The 15,849-nt window shown below is 41.9% G+C and overlaps 1 protein-coding gene across 1 annotated transcript in view; it reads right to left on the reverse strand.

Moving 5' to 3' along the window:
* The window catches only part of LOC311245935 (autotaxin-like), a 65,961-nt gene extending 55,313 nt beyond the window's left edge, over positions 1–10,648 (reverse strand). Inside the window, exons 1-5 of the mRNA XM_084335959.1 lie at positions 10,170–10,648; positions 9,727–9,781; positions 5,996–6,156; positions 360–478; positions 218–228 (exon numbers count right to left, since the gene is read on the reverse strand). Of these exons, the coding sequence (XP_084192085.1) occupies positions 218–228; positions 360–478; positions 5,996–6,156; positions 9,727–9,781; positions 10,170–10,219 (396 nt within the window). The 5' untranslated portion in view covers positions 10,220–10,648. The remainder of the gene's footprint in view (positions 1–217; positions 229–359; positions 479–5,995; positions 6,157–9,726; positions 9,782–10,169) is intronic.
* Between the last annotated feature and the right edge of the window lie 5,201 nt (positions 10,649–15,849).

The raw sequence follows: 15,849 nt of genomic DNA on the forward strand, positions 1-15,849 counted from the left end.
AGAGAGAGAGAGAGAGAGATACAGAGACAGAGACAGAGAGAGAGACAGAGACAGAGAGAGAGAGAGAGAGAGAGAGAGAGAGAGAGAGAGAGAGAGAGAGAGAGAGAGAGAGAGAGAGAGAGACACACACAGAAGAGAGAGAGAGAGACACACACACACAGAGAGAGAGAGACTCTCACTACGACTCTAAAACGGTGACGCTGCACGCTCTACCCACCAAAGTGGCTGCTGGTAAGAGTGACAGAGTTACACGCCACTACTGGCCCAATTCTACCCGCATTTGGCGTTTGGTGTTAAAAATGTCAAGAAGCCGTGTCGTCTCAGTGCAACACGTGTCTCTATCTGCCGTCGTGTCTCACCGTCGCCCTGCTTCCACAGCTCCGACGGCACCTTGATGACCAGCTCCCCGTGGCCCGCGTCAGGGTCCACCGCGCTGACCGCTGCCGTGTACGCACTGGAGAAGTAGTTCAGGTTCCTCCTGCACGCACACACACACACACACACACACGCACACACACACACACGCACACACACACACACACACACACACACACGCACACACACGCACGGGTCAACACCAGGACAAATACACAGATAGCCCTTTTACACCGGCCAGGCTCCGTGCTGGAGCCGGTTCCCGAACGTAATCTCGCACCGGCCGGCGCGTTCAGACCGACGGGATTAATCGGTTCAGAACGTGACAAATCGGTGCTCAGCTGGCACCGGAAAATAGTTGGTTTTTTTCCTCGCGAACCATGACATCATCAGTGGGCGTGTCATATTCTAGGCTGTGAAGACGAGTAGTAGCGAGTCAGCGCGCGAGCGCACACACAAAAGAATACACGCACGCACACACACTGTATACGTTTGAAATGAATCGTTCCAGCAAAGTAGGCTTCTATTATTCGAATGACTTGTTTTAATGGGTATCATATAGTAGTAAGTCCTACTGTAGAACATGACATATTAGCATGACATCTGATTTATTAATGCCAATAATGGACGACAACTGCAATTGGCACTTGAAAAGTGTAAATGCTGGATTAGTCAGTAGCAATTCATGACGGCCCGTTTAGCTCAGCTGGTTAGTGCTGTTAATAAATGTATCCACTCTGGTTGATAAGATAAGATATTCCTTTATTGATCCCCTTTGGGAAATTCAGGCATCATAGCAGCATGGGGGATGGGGGGGGGGGTACAGTCAGGTAGTAAAAACTACACAAGCAGTGTAAACAAATAAATCAATATAATTTACTATCTAACTAACTGAAATATACAGTATTCACAGTATCACAGTATTCACATAAGTTGCAGTATGCATAAGGTAGTGTTATTGTCCTTTTTGGGACACCAGAGTGGATGAATTTATTAACGTTACAAAAAAGAAAGAAAAGGTAACCAAGATTTGAACCTGGCACCATACATTCCACAGGCCAGGGAACAAAATTTACTTTTTGGCTTACCAGCCAAGGTGGCTGGTAGATTTAAAAAACTACCAGCCAAGCAGATTTTTTACCAGCCAAAAATTTGAAATAGCTTTTTAGTATATCGACATGTGTTATTATTACTATATACAGGGCTCTACGCTAACCTTTTTCCCAGGGAGCACATGTGCTCCTAAATAAAATAAAAATTAGGAACACACAAAGAAATTTAGGAGCACAATGAAAATTTTTCTAGTAACAGAGTTTATTAACAAACTATTTATTACATGCATATTATACTGTGCGTGCGTGCGTGTGCATACTACGGGTCAACATCTGTGCAATAGCACATATCACCAAAATCACACATTGGCCCATGCCCACTAGACACAAAGGATATTGGTTGTCAAGCTGCTTGTACTGTTGTCACAAAAATACCAACATTTTGACTTTGACTTTGATACAGATAGGAAAGGTAATGGAATATATTATTAGATGACAGAACATGGAAAATTCTTTATACAATTATTTAATTCATTATAATTTTAAACACTATTGAATAATAGTTCATCAATAGTAATTAATACAATTATTCTGTTACAGCTAATGAGCTATATACTATAGCTACTGTCCATCAATATCTTCCTTTTGAATTAAATAGGTTCAGGAGAGATGTAGAGAGAGGGAGAGAGAGCGAGACACACACACACACACACACACACAGCATGTTGGAACCGCTGCTCGCGGAGTTGGTAGAAGCAGACTCGAGATCAGTTGTTACAGAGCTGATCCACGCTGCTCCGTGTCTATTATGAAATGACAATTGTGCAGTTGTTGACACGGCAAGACGATTTACTCGCACACTCCTAAATGATTTTTCCGGATCGCACAAATCAATTTTTAAATTAATGAAATGCTTGCACTGTATAGCCCTGATATAATATATGCTCATATGGCTCCCAATTATTTTACACGCCAGAGTGGCTGAGTAGCCTCTGTAATTTACCAGTCAAAAAGGAAATCTACACGCTATTGGCGTTTGGCGGGTGCTTATTTTGTTCCCTGCCACAGGCAGCTCACTAACCAGCTGAGCTAAACGGGCCGTCATGAATTGCTACTGACTAATCCATCATTTACACTTTACACCATTATTGGCATTAATAAATCAGATGTCATGCTAATATGTCATGTTCTACAGTAGGACTTACTACTATATGATACCCATTAAAACAAGTCATTCGAATAATAGAAGCCTACTTTGCTGGAACGATTCATTTCAAACGTATACAGCGTGTGTGTGCGTGTATTCTTTTGTGTGTGCGCTCGCGCGTTGAGGCTCGCTCTCCACGCATTATTTTTACCTGAGTAACGCCCCCGTTGATGACGGAGACGGTGGAATGTTGGTTCTGCTTAAATGGGTGTAAACACGGGGTGGTTCGCCAGAGAGCACCAAGGTTCAGAGGGTTCAGAACGGAGCTGGAGCTTGAACCGGAGCCCGGGCGGTTTAAAAGGGCTAAGAGTGATCCAGCCTCGTATAATGACCCCGAAGCTGTGGAATCACCCTCCCAGGGTTCCCACAGACGTTGCAAAATTTAATTCAATGGCTTTCAAGTACTTTTCCCAGCACAATGTTTTCATTTTAAAAGGGCATTTAAAAGGATACAATTCACTTTTATAGAAAATATCCAATATTTATGGCTTAAAACCAATTTCCGACCATTAGTTACACTTTAAATTTTAAAGATAATTTCTTGAATCAGAACAATTTTATCATGGATGAACAAAACTTTCAATGCGAATGGTTGATTTGAATTTCAAAGACTTTTTAAGCACCTTGTTAAAAATGGGTGGTTTTCAAGGAATTCCAGGCCTTGGCTTTTTTGTAAAAAATCAAGCACTTTAAGGACCTTGTGCGAACCCTGCCCTCCCCTTTGCTACAGTGGGGCGGCGGCGGCTCGGGAGGTAAGAGCAGTCGTCTGGTAATCCAGAGGTTCCCGGGTTCGATTCCCACTCCTCCCGGGAAGCGTGTCGAAGTGTCCTTGAGCAAAACTCTTTGGATGCCACTATGGCGAGCACAGAAAGACTCAGAAGAAGCTTCTATCCCCAGGCCATCAGGCTGCTCAACGAACAATAAACACTATGCAACAACCATCAAATGCACACAGCACACACACCCACACACTCACTTTAAACAAACAACACACTGCAGCACCCACTCTCCACACTTTAGATCACCTAAACACACTTTATATTTATTGGTAAAGGATTTGCACTACAACTCGTACACCTTACTGTAAATTGTACCTAAATTGTACCTCATCCCATTTCTGCTTTGCACTATATAGTATTGTATATTAGTACATTGCATAGTATATTGTATATTGTATGGTAACTCAAGTTACTTCTATTCTGAATTGAACATTGTACATATGTCTATACTGAACACTGTGACCTCTATTTTTACTTCTATTTTACATGCTATACTATTTTATTTCATACTTATCTTGTCTAGCACAGTCTCTGGAGCGTAACAGTAAGAAGCATTTTGTATAAAAGTATTCTGTACTTCTGTATGACAACTATTAAAGAAACTTGAGAAACTTGGTAAAACGTGGTTAAATGCCAGCACCCACTTCAATCATAGCGTTGTGAACGCATAATCTCTGTCTTAAATCATGGCTATGTGTCTAATCTGCCCGTCGCTTATCAATGACTTGTTTGCAGTCAACATTGTCGAAACGGATTGTTTTTTTTAATCGGTTCATAGCATTTTGAAAAGCCCTCGTTTTTCAGGAAAATATATAGATTCTGTGATAAACGGCATTTACTGGAATATTCTGGCATACACAAAAACGTTGTCATTTTTCGGCCTATTTATGAATCGTTTTCAGATTATCGATAGTATATGTGTACTTATGCACGCTAGGGAAGCGGGCTGAAAAATCGATTATCTTATTTCCTGATCAGCGAGCACACACTCACAGCCACACACACACATATGGGACACGTTGATATATAGGTGAAAACAGCTCTGATTATCCTAAGACTGGTAAAATAGATTCCTTACCTCTGATCAGATGTTATCCAAAAATATTATTCCAATTCCTGATCGCCATTCCAAATATCAATCGCATTTATTGATTCAGCGTTGGGTGCTGGAAATACATAATCCACGCTGTTTTGAGGGCCGGCGATCACTTGGTCTCTTCAGTTGGCTTGACGGAAAAGTAACATGAGGAAACTGGCCCCCCCCCCCCTTCATCAGTCTAAACTAATGGGGTGCAGTTACACAGGGAGAGACGATATGGGGCGGTATCTTCCCAATTGAGCTCAGAGAGACTCTGCAACACTAGCGTGAGGCTCGATTGATGAAATATTAATTCAAATCGCCAATAAATAAAAAATACGACAAACAAACGCTATATAGCGTTGCCGGCACTCAACTGGCGGCATGAACTAACGACAAAACGCGTCGCTGGCATCCAAAGTGGTAACCCCTAACTGCTCCCGATGAGCAGGTTGGCACCTCGCATGGTCGCCTTATGCATACCGCACCTTATGTGTATACTTGATCAAAGCATATATTTAGTATTTTAGCATTTAGTATTTTTAGATTATATATTAGATTAGATTTAGATTATTGGATTATTAGATTATATATATATATTGTAACTATATTTATTGTAGGGCAAATATAACTGAGAGGGCATACATACCCTCATCTTGCACCTTATTGCCCATATCCAGAGTTTATTATATTTATTAAACACTGCCTTTTTTTATCCTATTTTTATTTGTACTTCTCCACTGTACTATAATTCTATGACCTGTACCATGTCATCTTCTACTACCTCCCCTCCCCCCTCCCCCATGCTGCTATGACGCCTGAATTTCCCCAAGGGGATCAATAAAGGAATATCTTATCTTATCTTATCCTCCGCCGTCGGTGTGTGTTTGTGTGAGTGAATGGGTAAAATGTGAGGAACAAATTGCAAAGCGCTTTGGATAAAAGTTGTTATATAAATGCAGCCATTTACAGTACCATTTACAGTACCATTTACAGTACCATTTGCAATAATGACCCCGAAGCTGTGGACTCAGCCTCCCCTCACTAGGAGATCTTCCCTCTCCATTGAGATGGCTTAACATTTTTAACTCATTACTTAGCCTTTAGCCATTAGCTTAAATTGTGGCTGACCTTGTCTAATTCTTTGCTTTTGTGTGTAGTGTGATTGTGGATCTATTTCTTTTGTCAGTTTGGAACAAACCTGCTATGCGTTTAAAGCACTATATATAGGCCTATATATATATAAGTTGAATTGACACCTCTCACTGATGCCACTGTGACCAACGGTGATGGGATTTTGTTGACAGATCAATTAGTCTATGTAAAATACAAATATAATAAACAATAACAATAATATGTAAAAATAAAATGGCCTTTTTCTCATATTGTTCATCTGTGAATGAAGTCCATCATGTAAAGTTTTAGTAAAAGAAGAAAAATAAAAACGAGGTATGTTAGATTTAGGAGAGTGAGGAGACGGAGTGCGTTTGTTATATATACGTACTGCTTGGACTCGTGGTGGCACACCTCCAGCGTGGGGTCATTGTATATGAACGGCGCCTCGAGCTCGTTGACACGGACTCTGTAGATGCGACACTGTTTACTGTTGAGCTTGATCCTGTTGAGGTTGACCACCGTGGGGAAGATGGTCAGCTCCACGTAACCCTGGGAGAGAAGCAGGGACAGTTACTGACAGTTAGGGGCTGTACCCAATGCTTCCAAGCTTCCATCATAATGTTGACATTTGAATTCTAAATCAACATTTGAATTTTTTATTTTTAATAAAAAAAAAATTTGTATGCGTCTATTCATTCTGTTTAAACCAATGCGGTTTTTCTTCACAGTTGCAGATAAAGATTAGGCTACACTAATATTATACTATTATAGTATATGACTCGTCATACAAATTTAAATAAATAATTTATCATAAAATATGTAGCCTAACTGCATCCGCTTGGCGCTCCATCTAATCAAGACGTCAGTCACGTGACGTCACCATCACTTTCATACCAACCGTGCCCTTATTGGATTATTTATGTTGACGAAACTGATGATTACCGTCGGTAGTGTGATAGTAAAGGGTTAACCTTCTGTAGTGGGACAGTGAAAGGGTTAACCTGCTGTTTTGTGGCAGTGAAAGGGTTAACCTTCTGTGTATTGTCGCAGTGAAAGGGTTAACCGTTTGGTAGTGCGGCAGTGAAAGGGTTAAGACGTTTATTCACTTTGGGATTTGTGTCGAGATTCTAAACAATATTCAAAGCATTTGTAACTAAATATTTGTTGAGGTAAATATTTTCTCCTCAGCTTTAACACATGAATTGTCAATGACGAGTATACTCGTTATTGGCCGCCATGCGTTGAGTGCCAAACAACGAGTAAACTAGTTTTTATGATCGTTATTTCTTTTATTCGCTATTGGCATTCATAATTCATCCAGGAAGCCTCCGGGAGCCAGCTGGACCCTGTCTGATATTGCAACGCCTCAACACCGCCGCCTGGTGGATTTCGGGCGAGTTACACTCCACTCTAAACCGGAAGTGGCGCTCAGTGCATCGGGGGAAATCATCCGGCAGATTTTTTTTTTTTTTTTTTATCCACTTTTTCTCCTTATTTTCTATTTTTCTCCCATCCCAATTTCGATGTTTCCAATTCTCCCCTCCCCTGTCTTGAACGTTGCTCCCATATGCCCCCCACAGGTCGGTCGTAGGGAGGATAGAAACCTTGCATCACGTGTCCCCTCCGGTACACGAGGAGGCAGCCTGTCACATCTTTTCACCTGCCAGTGCGGACTCTCATTGGCGAGGTGTAACGTGTGGGAGGCTCACACTACCCCCGCTATTTCCTGTCTCTGCTATGCAGGCGTCCCCCAACCGACCTGTAGGAGTCGCTGTCCAGATTATCACCCATCGACTTTTGTGTTGAGCCCAGTGTCTCTTGCGTTGGTGACGAGCGCAATGTCCGCTGCGCCACCCAGCCACCCTCCGGCAGAGATATCTTGTAACGTGGATCAATATACACACCTCGAGTGCATTGGATCGCTTTCGAGACGCAAGAATCAATATGCTTTCGGCGTTTATTGCGTCATACAAACGGAAAATGGATCTAGCAGATCGACGTCAACGGTCAAATAATTGGAATTTCTTTTCTCCAGACGCAACGGCCACAGGTAAGAGGAACCTAACGTTATTTCCAGCTCGATTGTCCATTTATTTCATTGCAATCTGTCCGATCAACGTATGGTGTCTTACTAAAGAAAGCCGTTAGTGACAATCAAGGAATCATAAACGACCCCCCCCACCTTTCCTTCACGCATGATGGAGCATAATGTATAGCGATCATATGCATTTGAATTTTTTTATATAGCGTGTATAGGGACGAACCGTCAATCGATAATGTATAATACGCGTCAGGGCCTATAGCGCGCATTCTAGGAATTACTGCTATACAGTCTAAAAACATACTTATATTCTCGACGGTACTAACACGACAATGTATGAATGGACAAATTTAACGTTCCCACATCCGGAACGATAGATACCCGATGTTGAATGGGCCATAGTAATGTCGATATAACTATAATATTTCAAAAGTTATAGTCCTGCAAAGAAGGTGAGCCACTCCATAGGGTTACAGCACTGGCAGAGAGTGGTATAAGATGGGCATACTGCATGGCACCCAATGTGTTAATATTATTATTTTAATGCGTCAACTATTTGTGTGTGTATTTCTTAACGTCCCTTTTCATTTGAAAGTGTCCATTATTCTCTTTCTTTGTGTTTGACTGTACAGTACAATAGTACAAGTACAGTATCGTGACAAGAAACCCACCCCAAAAAACACAGAAACCCCAAATGAAACCAAACAGAAAGTAAATGAGTATTATTCCAGGGACGACATTTCAAGACAGGCCCCAGGAATGAAGGATGCAGTGACCATAAGAGAAGGAGTCAAGCAGAGGGTTCAGAAACGCCACATGTCCATGTCCCTTATGGAGGCTTACCGCTGCACTTCCAACCAAAGAGGACAAGTCCTGGGTCAGTTTTGATCAGATTCGTGAACACCTCAATCCTCACATGGATAACAGAGGGAGATACCATTTCTCTGAACCAGTCCAGGCAGAGTGAATTGGACTTGATTTTTTATAACTTTCTTTTTCATGGTGAGGTTGACATTTTCATGGAATTGCTCCAAAACTCATTTTCTGATTTAACCGATATTAATATTGCTGTTCTCTGTATAGAAAATAAATAAATCAAATAAAGAGCTATTTTCCAAAAACGTTTTGTAATTTATTTTCAGACGTGACTAATATTTTGAAACTATTTTTTTTTTTTTTTTGTGATGTCACAGTATGATGTCATAATAGCACATTCTAGAACATTTGTGATGTCACAGTATGACAACAATTCTCTCAGCATTTCCTGGCATTTTTTCAGACTACAACATGAATCCAGACTGGTTTGACCCTCAAAATGGTCCACCGAAGGCAAACACATGTGGGTAGAGCCCTATTTTTTATAGTGTTTTTTGTCTATTTCAGACGTGTAACATCCATATTGCAAAAATGTAACATCCATAACGGCACTTTTTTGTGATTCATTCCTTGAGAGGAAATGCCAGGTTTTCCTGAATGTGCTTTTTGGGTACCTCAAACCCTTCCCTACAAAGTGATAGTAAACATGTTATTCTTTGAAAAAGATATTCACAGAGTTTTCATCATGTGTTCAGTGAGTCCGAAAAGCTTGTCAATTTCCGTAACATCCATAACGCTGTGTACTTTGTCACCTATCTCAAAATCCAAAAGGTCAAAACATTTCTTACTGCAGGCTCATCTTTATCTCAATAAGTGTAACTAAAATGTGTAAATTATACTTCCAATTCAAATCGATGCCTTGTCAAGTTTCCAATGTTCTCTCTGAATGTAACATCCATAAAGCTGGAATTGCCCATATACAACGCTTTGTACAGTGTAATATTTCAATAATTATGTGAGAAACACGTCTCAAACTCCCACTTGTTTTGTGTAATCTGCTGCCCAAGGCCAAGATTGTGGTAAGTGATAAACTACTTAATGTATCCATAAAACATTAAAAAGAACACATGTATAAAGGTTATGATGAAAATAGCATGTGTTTTGTGTACTATACTGTATTTCTCATTTACTGTAATGCCTGCTGGTTGCAAGAGATGCTGGTTTAGTGTAACTATTATAAGTATTTACTACACAGTACTTACAATGACAGACTTCCTCTGGAAGTTGATGTTGTTGATGCACACCGCCTGGTGGGTCGTAGAAACAGAAAGGAAAGAAACAATTGTCAATTTGTCATGTGGATTATCTGTTAAGACTAAAAAGCCTGCACGTTACACAGATTATTCATATCTAAATGGATGAAAGCTATGCGTTAACTCCAGCCTGCTTGAACAATGGACATGTTGCTCAGTTACCGAGTCTGTATTATTCATCTCAATTCGTTCATTCATTCATTGATTGATTGATTGAAAATGTTATCAACAGATTGCAGAATGGGTACAATACAGTACGGCTCAATACACACAACTTGTTAAGGGGATGCAGACCAGAGAAAGACTTTCCTCTTGTTTACATCAGGGTCCCCCATTTTCAATTCATCATAATTCATTCATTCATTTGGTCAAAGTAAAGGGAGAATACTTATAATTTAAAAGGCCGAGGGCTCTCAAAGCCTTTATCCTTCTTCCTGTTCATCTTCCTTTTTGGGGTTATTTGATTCTGGACATGTTATAAGAGGTAATAGTGGGTGTTTTGAGGGTCAATGTGAAGCCCAGCTCTCTATAAGCTACATGTATAATAACTGCACGGGAATAGATGCCCAGAAACAGCCAGAATAATAAAGAATAAAGAATAAAGAGGTAAGAGGTAAGGCAGCAGTGCTGCTGTCAGGTGGCTCCTAGAACAGAGCTCCAAGTTCGGCCAACAAGACACTGTGTCCCCCCGCGCTGTTCTGGGCTCTGTTTCACGCAAAACCACAGCGAAATAATCCTCAGAAACACCGCGGCAACGGCGGGTATACTATTCGGTCTCCCGTGGAAAACACGGCGCCATTGTTAACGGTTCACGGTCCTCGCCGAGCATCAGAACAGTAAAGTATATCCTCTCCCCTCGGCTGCTCGCAGCGTTGTGATGCCTCCGTCGAAGCGTTCGGCCATTTTGTTTGTAACCTTTGACCTCCCGCGTGAATGTAAAATAAAAAAAAGGAAAAGAGAAAGGAAGAGGAAAATTATTCGAAACGTATCGCAGTTACTTATGGATGGAATAAAAACAAGGCAAATATGTTTTACGATCTTTGTCACAATAATCATTAACTACCTGTAATTAAAAATAAATATAACTATTTAAACATTTTCTTTTTCTTCTTCTTCTTCTTCCTCTTCTTTTGCCTTTCCGACAGTCTAGACGCCCGTCGGCGTATTGCTGCCTCACACTGTTTGTGTTAGGTACTGCACACTACTGCGGGGCTGTGTGCGTCCACAAGAAACTCCATGATGAATGAATGAATGAATGAATGAATGAATGAATGAATGAATGAATGAATGAATGAATGAATGAATGAATGAATGAATGAATGAATGAATGAATGAATGAATGAATGAAAACTTTATTTAACAGATTGCAGAATGGGTACAATACAGTACGGCTCAATACACACAATTGTTAAGGGGATGCAGACCAGAGAAAGACGTTTGTCTTGTTTACATCAGGGTCCCCCATTTTCAATTCATATTGACATTTATGACATACACAACATACATGACATTTATGGCATAGGGACATACAGGTATTTAGTACTGATACATTTGTGACATAAACGGTACTCAAATATACAGTACTGTTACCCATAGATCCTGACAGAGTATATACATATGATGGGGAGGGGACTGTACATCAGGGGAGTTTATGTGGACATGGTTGAGGTGTACAAATACCTCGGTGTGCACATCGACAACAAACTGAACGGGTCAAAACATGCAGAAGCACTATACAAGAAGGGCCAGAGCCGACTCTACTTCCTCAGAAGGCTGAGATCCTTCAATGTCTGTACAAGGATGTTGAGGATGTTCTATGAGTCGGTGGTGGCGGGCGCCTTCTTGTACGCTGTGACCTGCTGGGGCAGCGGACTGAGAGCAGTGGACACAACCAGGCTGGATAAGCTGGTCACGAAGGCCAGCAGCGTGGTTGGGGTGGAGCTGGACTCTCTAGCGAGGGTGGCGGAGAGGAGGAGCCTCGCTAAGCTCCAGGCCATCAGGGAAAACCCCACCCACCCACTATACACAGACTTGGCTGACAGGAGGAGCATGTTCAGTGCTAGTCTCACACTACCCAAATGCAGCACTGAACGGCACAGGAAGTCCTTCATTCCAACAGCCATCAGACTATATAATGCATCACTGTGCCTCACTGCATCACTGAGCACAGAGCGGCAGCTCAATAGTGGCAGGAGGCCGCGACTAGCGGCCTCCAGGCTCCACAACAGGGGGCAGCGACGGCTGCCTGACATTGATCTAGGACTTATAGGAACCCAAGGAGGACAATACACTACCTGAAGCATACTGCACCTTGTGACACTGTGAATACTGGAATATATATTTAATTTAGTTAGATTTAAATTATAATTATATTGACCAAATTGTTTACACTGCTTCCCCCATGCTCAGTATATTCTTACTGTATTTATTTCTGTATATTTGATTTGTGTTATTATTCTAATTTGTGACCTGTCCTGTCTAAATGTTTAAATGTTGAGCGATTTGCAGTGTGAAATTTCCCACGGGATAATAAAAGTATTTCTATTCTATTCTACATTAGGGGGTGGGTGCATGGGTGGGAGAGAAATATACATAGGCTACGGTGGGGAGGAGACTGTACATTTGGAGGGGGTGGGTGGGTGGGAGAGAAATATACATACGGCGGGGAGAGAATATATACATGCGGTGGGGAGGAGACTGTCTAATAGGAGGGGGTGGGGGGTTTGGACATTTACGGTGGCCAGTTTCGAATTGCAGCCTCCCGTAGGTGCTCTTTAAGTGCGGTTTTGAATGTGGGTAGGGATTCACATTCCTTTACAGCTTTGGGTAGGGCGTTCCACATTGATGTGGCATAATTGCGTCCGCAAAGACGATTTCAAACTAGAAATGGTAACAACAGATGAGGTACTCAAAATATGTTATGATGAATTGAAAATGGGGGACCCTGATGTAAACAAGACGAAAGTCTTTCTCTGGTCTACATCCCCTTAACAATTGTGTGTATTGAGCTGTACTGTATTGTACCCATTCTGCAATCTGTTAATACAATTACCAATCAATCAAACAGCACACTCCTCTTCGTTGTGTATTTGGCACATTCCATAATCACATGTTGCACCGTTTCTTCTGCCCCACATTCACACAGTCCATTTCCATGCTTCCCAATGAGAGCCAGTCCCCCTGCTAGTCCACAGTGTCCAAACCTCAACCATGTCATTATCACCTGTTCGCTTCTGTTGTTCCCAAAGAATAAAATTTAATTTTGGTGTGCGTGTGTGTGTTTGTTTGTATCAGTGGGCCTTTCTTAAATAAGGTACAGTAGGCCTATGTATAATTTATTAGTTGTAAAAAATTACAGATTTTCAAAGTGGCAGTTTTTTTATTAACAAAAACTTTTCTATACATTGTCACAAATAACTGTAACAAATAATAAATATCTGTGGCAACAAAGGTCATTCAAATTACACAACATCAGATTTGTTCATTTTAAGAGCATACAGTATACTACAATCACAAAAATAATAAATTTTAAGAGCATATACTACAATCACAAAAACAATAAATTTTAAGAGCATATACTACAATCACAAAGATAATCCTGGCCAAATGAAGTTGTACTGTCGAAAAAGGCACCAACAAATAAAAACAGGATAACTTTTCTATACATCGTCACAAATAACATCTGTGGCAACAAAGGTCATTCAAATTACACAACATCAGATTTTGTTTATTTTAAGAGCATACAGTATACTACAATCACAAAAATACTAATTCCTGGAGGACGCGTTTTGCTCTCTGTGCCTCCTCAATCTCCCTCTGCAGCTCCATCAGCCGACACTGAAACTGGTCCTGAGTCTGCTGGAGCTGGAGGGAGGAGAGGAGAGTGGAGAGAGGAGGAGAGAAGAGAGGAGGAGAGAAGAGAGAAGAGAGGAGGAGAGGAGAAAGGAGAAGAGGAGAGAGGAAATGAGGAGATGAGATAAGAGAGGAGGAGAGAGGAAAGGAGGAGAGGAGAGAGGAGGAGAGAAGAGAGGAAGAGGAGGAGAGAGGAAATGAGGAGAGGAGAGAAGAAAGGAGGAGAGGGGAGAAGAGAGAAGAGGGGAGGAGCAGAGGAAAGAAGAGAGGAGGAGAAAGAAGCGAGGAGAGAGAGAAGAGGAGAGAAGAGAGGAGATGGGAGAGAGGAGAGGAGAGGGGAGAGAGGAGAGAAGAGAGGAGATGGGAGAGAGGAGGGGAGAGAGGAGGAGAGAAGCGAGGATATGGGAGAGTGGAGGAGAGGAGAGAAGAGAGGAGAGGGGGGAGAGGAGAGAAGAGGAGAGGTGCGAGATGAGAGGAGAGAAGAGATGAGAGGGGAGAAAAGAGAGGAGAGAAGAGATAAGAGAGGAGGAAAGAAGAGAGGAGAGAACAGATGAGGAGAGATGAGAGGGCAGAAGAGGAGAGAAGAGAGAGGAGGAGAAGAGAAGAGGTGAACTGGAGCAGTAGGGAGGTATAGGATAGGATAGGGAGGTAGGTAGGATATGGAGGTAGGATAGGGGGGTAGGATATGGAGGTAGGATATGGAGGTAGGATATGGAGGTAGGATAGGGAGGTAGGATATGGAGGTAGGATATGGAGGTAGGATAGGATATGGAGGTAGGATATGGAGGTAGGATAGGGAGGTAGGATAGGGAGGTAGGATAGGGAGGTAGGATATGGAGGTAGGATAGGGAGGTAGGATAGGGAGGTAGGATATGGAGGTAGGATAGGGAGGTATGATAGGGGGTAGGATAGGAAGGTTAGGGGGGTAGGATAGGGAGGTAGCATATGGAGGTATGGGAGTGCTGTGGGTGTATATAATAGGTCTATTTCTCTATTACATATTTATACTGTATGTCATTTGAAAAAATCTTTAAGGCATGGCTAACTTCGTCTACCTTATCTTTGACAGATATTATGACTACAGTATCAAGTCTGTCACCAGAGATGTCAGGGAGACAATGGTCAACAAAAGGCATCATCTCCTCCTATCAACCAAGCTACCAGCCCAGACAGTTGTCCTGTCATCCATCAAAAACAATAAACAGCTGAACAAATTACTGTGTGAAGAACTGAGCAAAGACAGGCTATTCCGTCTACAGAGCACAAACACACACGCAAGTTGGTGTCGACAGGTGAGGACCCATGTCCCATCGAGATCGAGATGGAAGAGAGACGGACGAGATATGATCTTGAAAATCAGCAGGAAGAAGCTGACACCATCATCGTCCAACAAGTCCTGAGGTGTGCTGAAGAAGCCCATCAAATCACAGTGGTTTCTGATGATACAGATGTGTTTGTCCTACTTCTTCACCATTACCATCAGTCAGGACTGGATGCACCACTCATCATGGAATCCCCCCCGCAAGGAGAGAGTAATGGTGGGCATGAAGTCAACACTGGCCAAGCATAAACAAAGTGTCAAACACCTTTTAGCAGCCCATGCCATATCAGGATGTGACACTGTAGCATAGGGGGCTGACCCCTATTGGTCGATTAGTCGACTAATCGGTCGAAAGGAGGCGTAGTCGACTGGCCAATCTCTTAGTCGAATATATATATATATGTATATATATCAAAAAAAAAATATATATATATCAAAAAAAATATTTATCATTCTTTCCAAAAGAAAAGAGGCCTAGAAGCGTGGCTAACGCTAATGGAACGCATACCAGAGGCTAACTGCCTATGAAAACAGGCACAGAGGCACTGAAAGAGGATTTCACCCATCTAATGAACACACTAGACTAGACAAATATCAAGATGTATCCATCAGTGGACCAATTGCATGCTTTCGCAGAGGACAAGAAGCCTTCAGTCGACTCCTTCAGACATTAAGCACCCCCCACAGCCCAAATGGAATGATAAAAAAATCAATAAAAAAAAATCAATATTATACTTTATTTTTTTAGTCGACCAACTAACGGCTAACGGCAAATTTTGGCCAATCATAGTCGACCAGCCAAATCCTTAGTCGGGGACAGCCCTACATCGTACTATGGGTTGGGAAAAGGAAAAGGTTGTCATCAAAGCCCTGAAAGCTGGTTACAACCTATCAGCCAT

Source organism: Notolepis coatsorum (assembly GCF_963971535.1).
Source record: "Notolepis coatsorum genome assembly, chromosome: 19".
NCBI lineage: Eukaryota > Metazoa > Chordata > Actinopteri > Aulopiformes > Paralepididae > Notolepis > Notolepis coatsorum.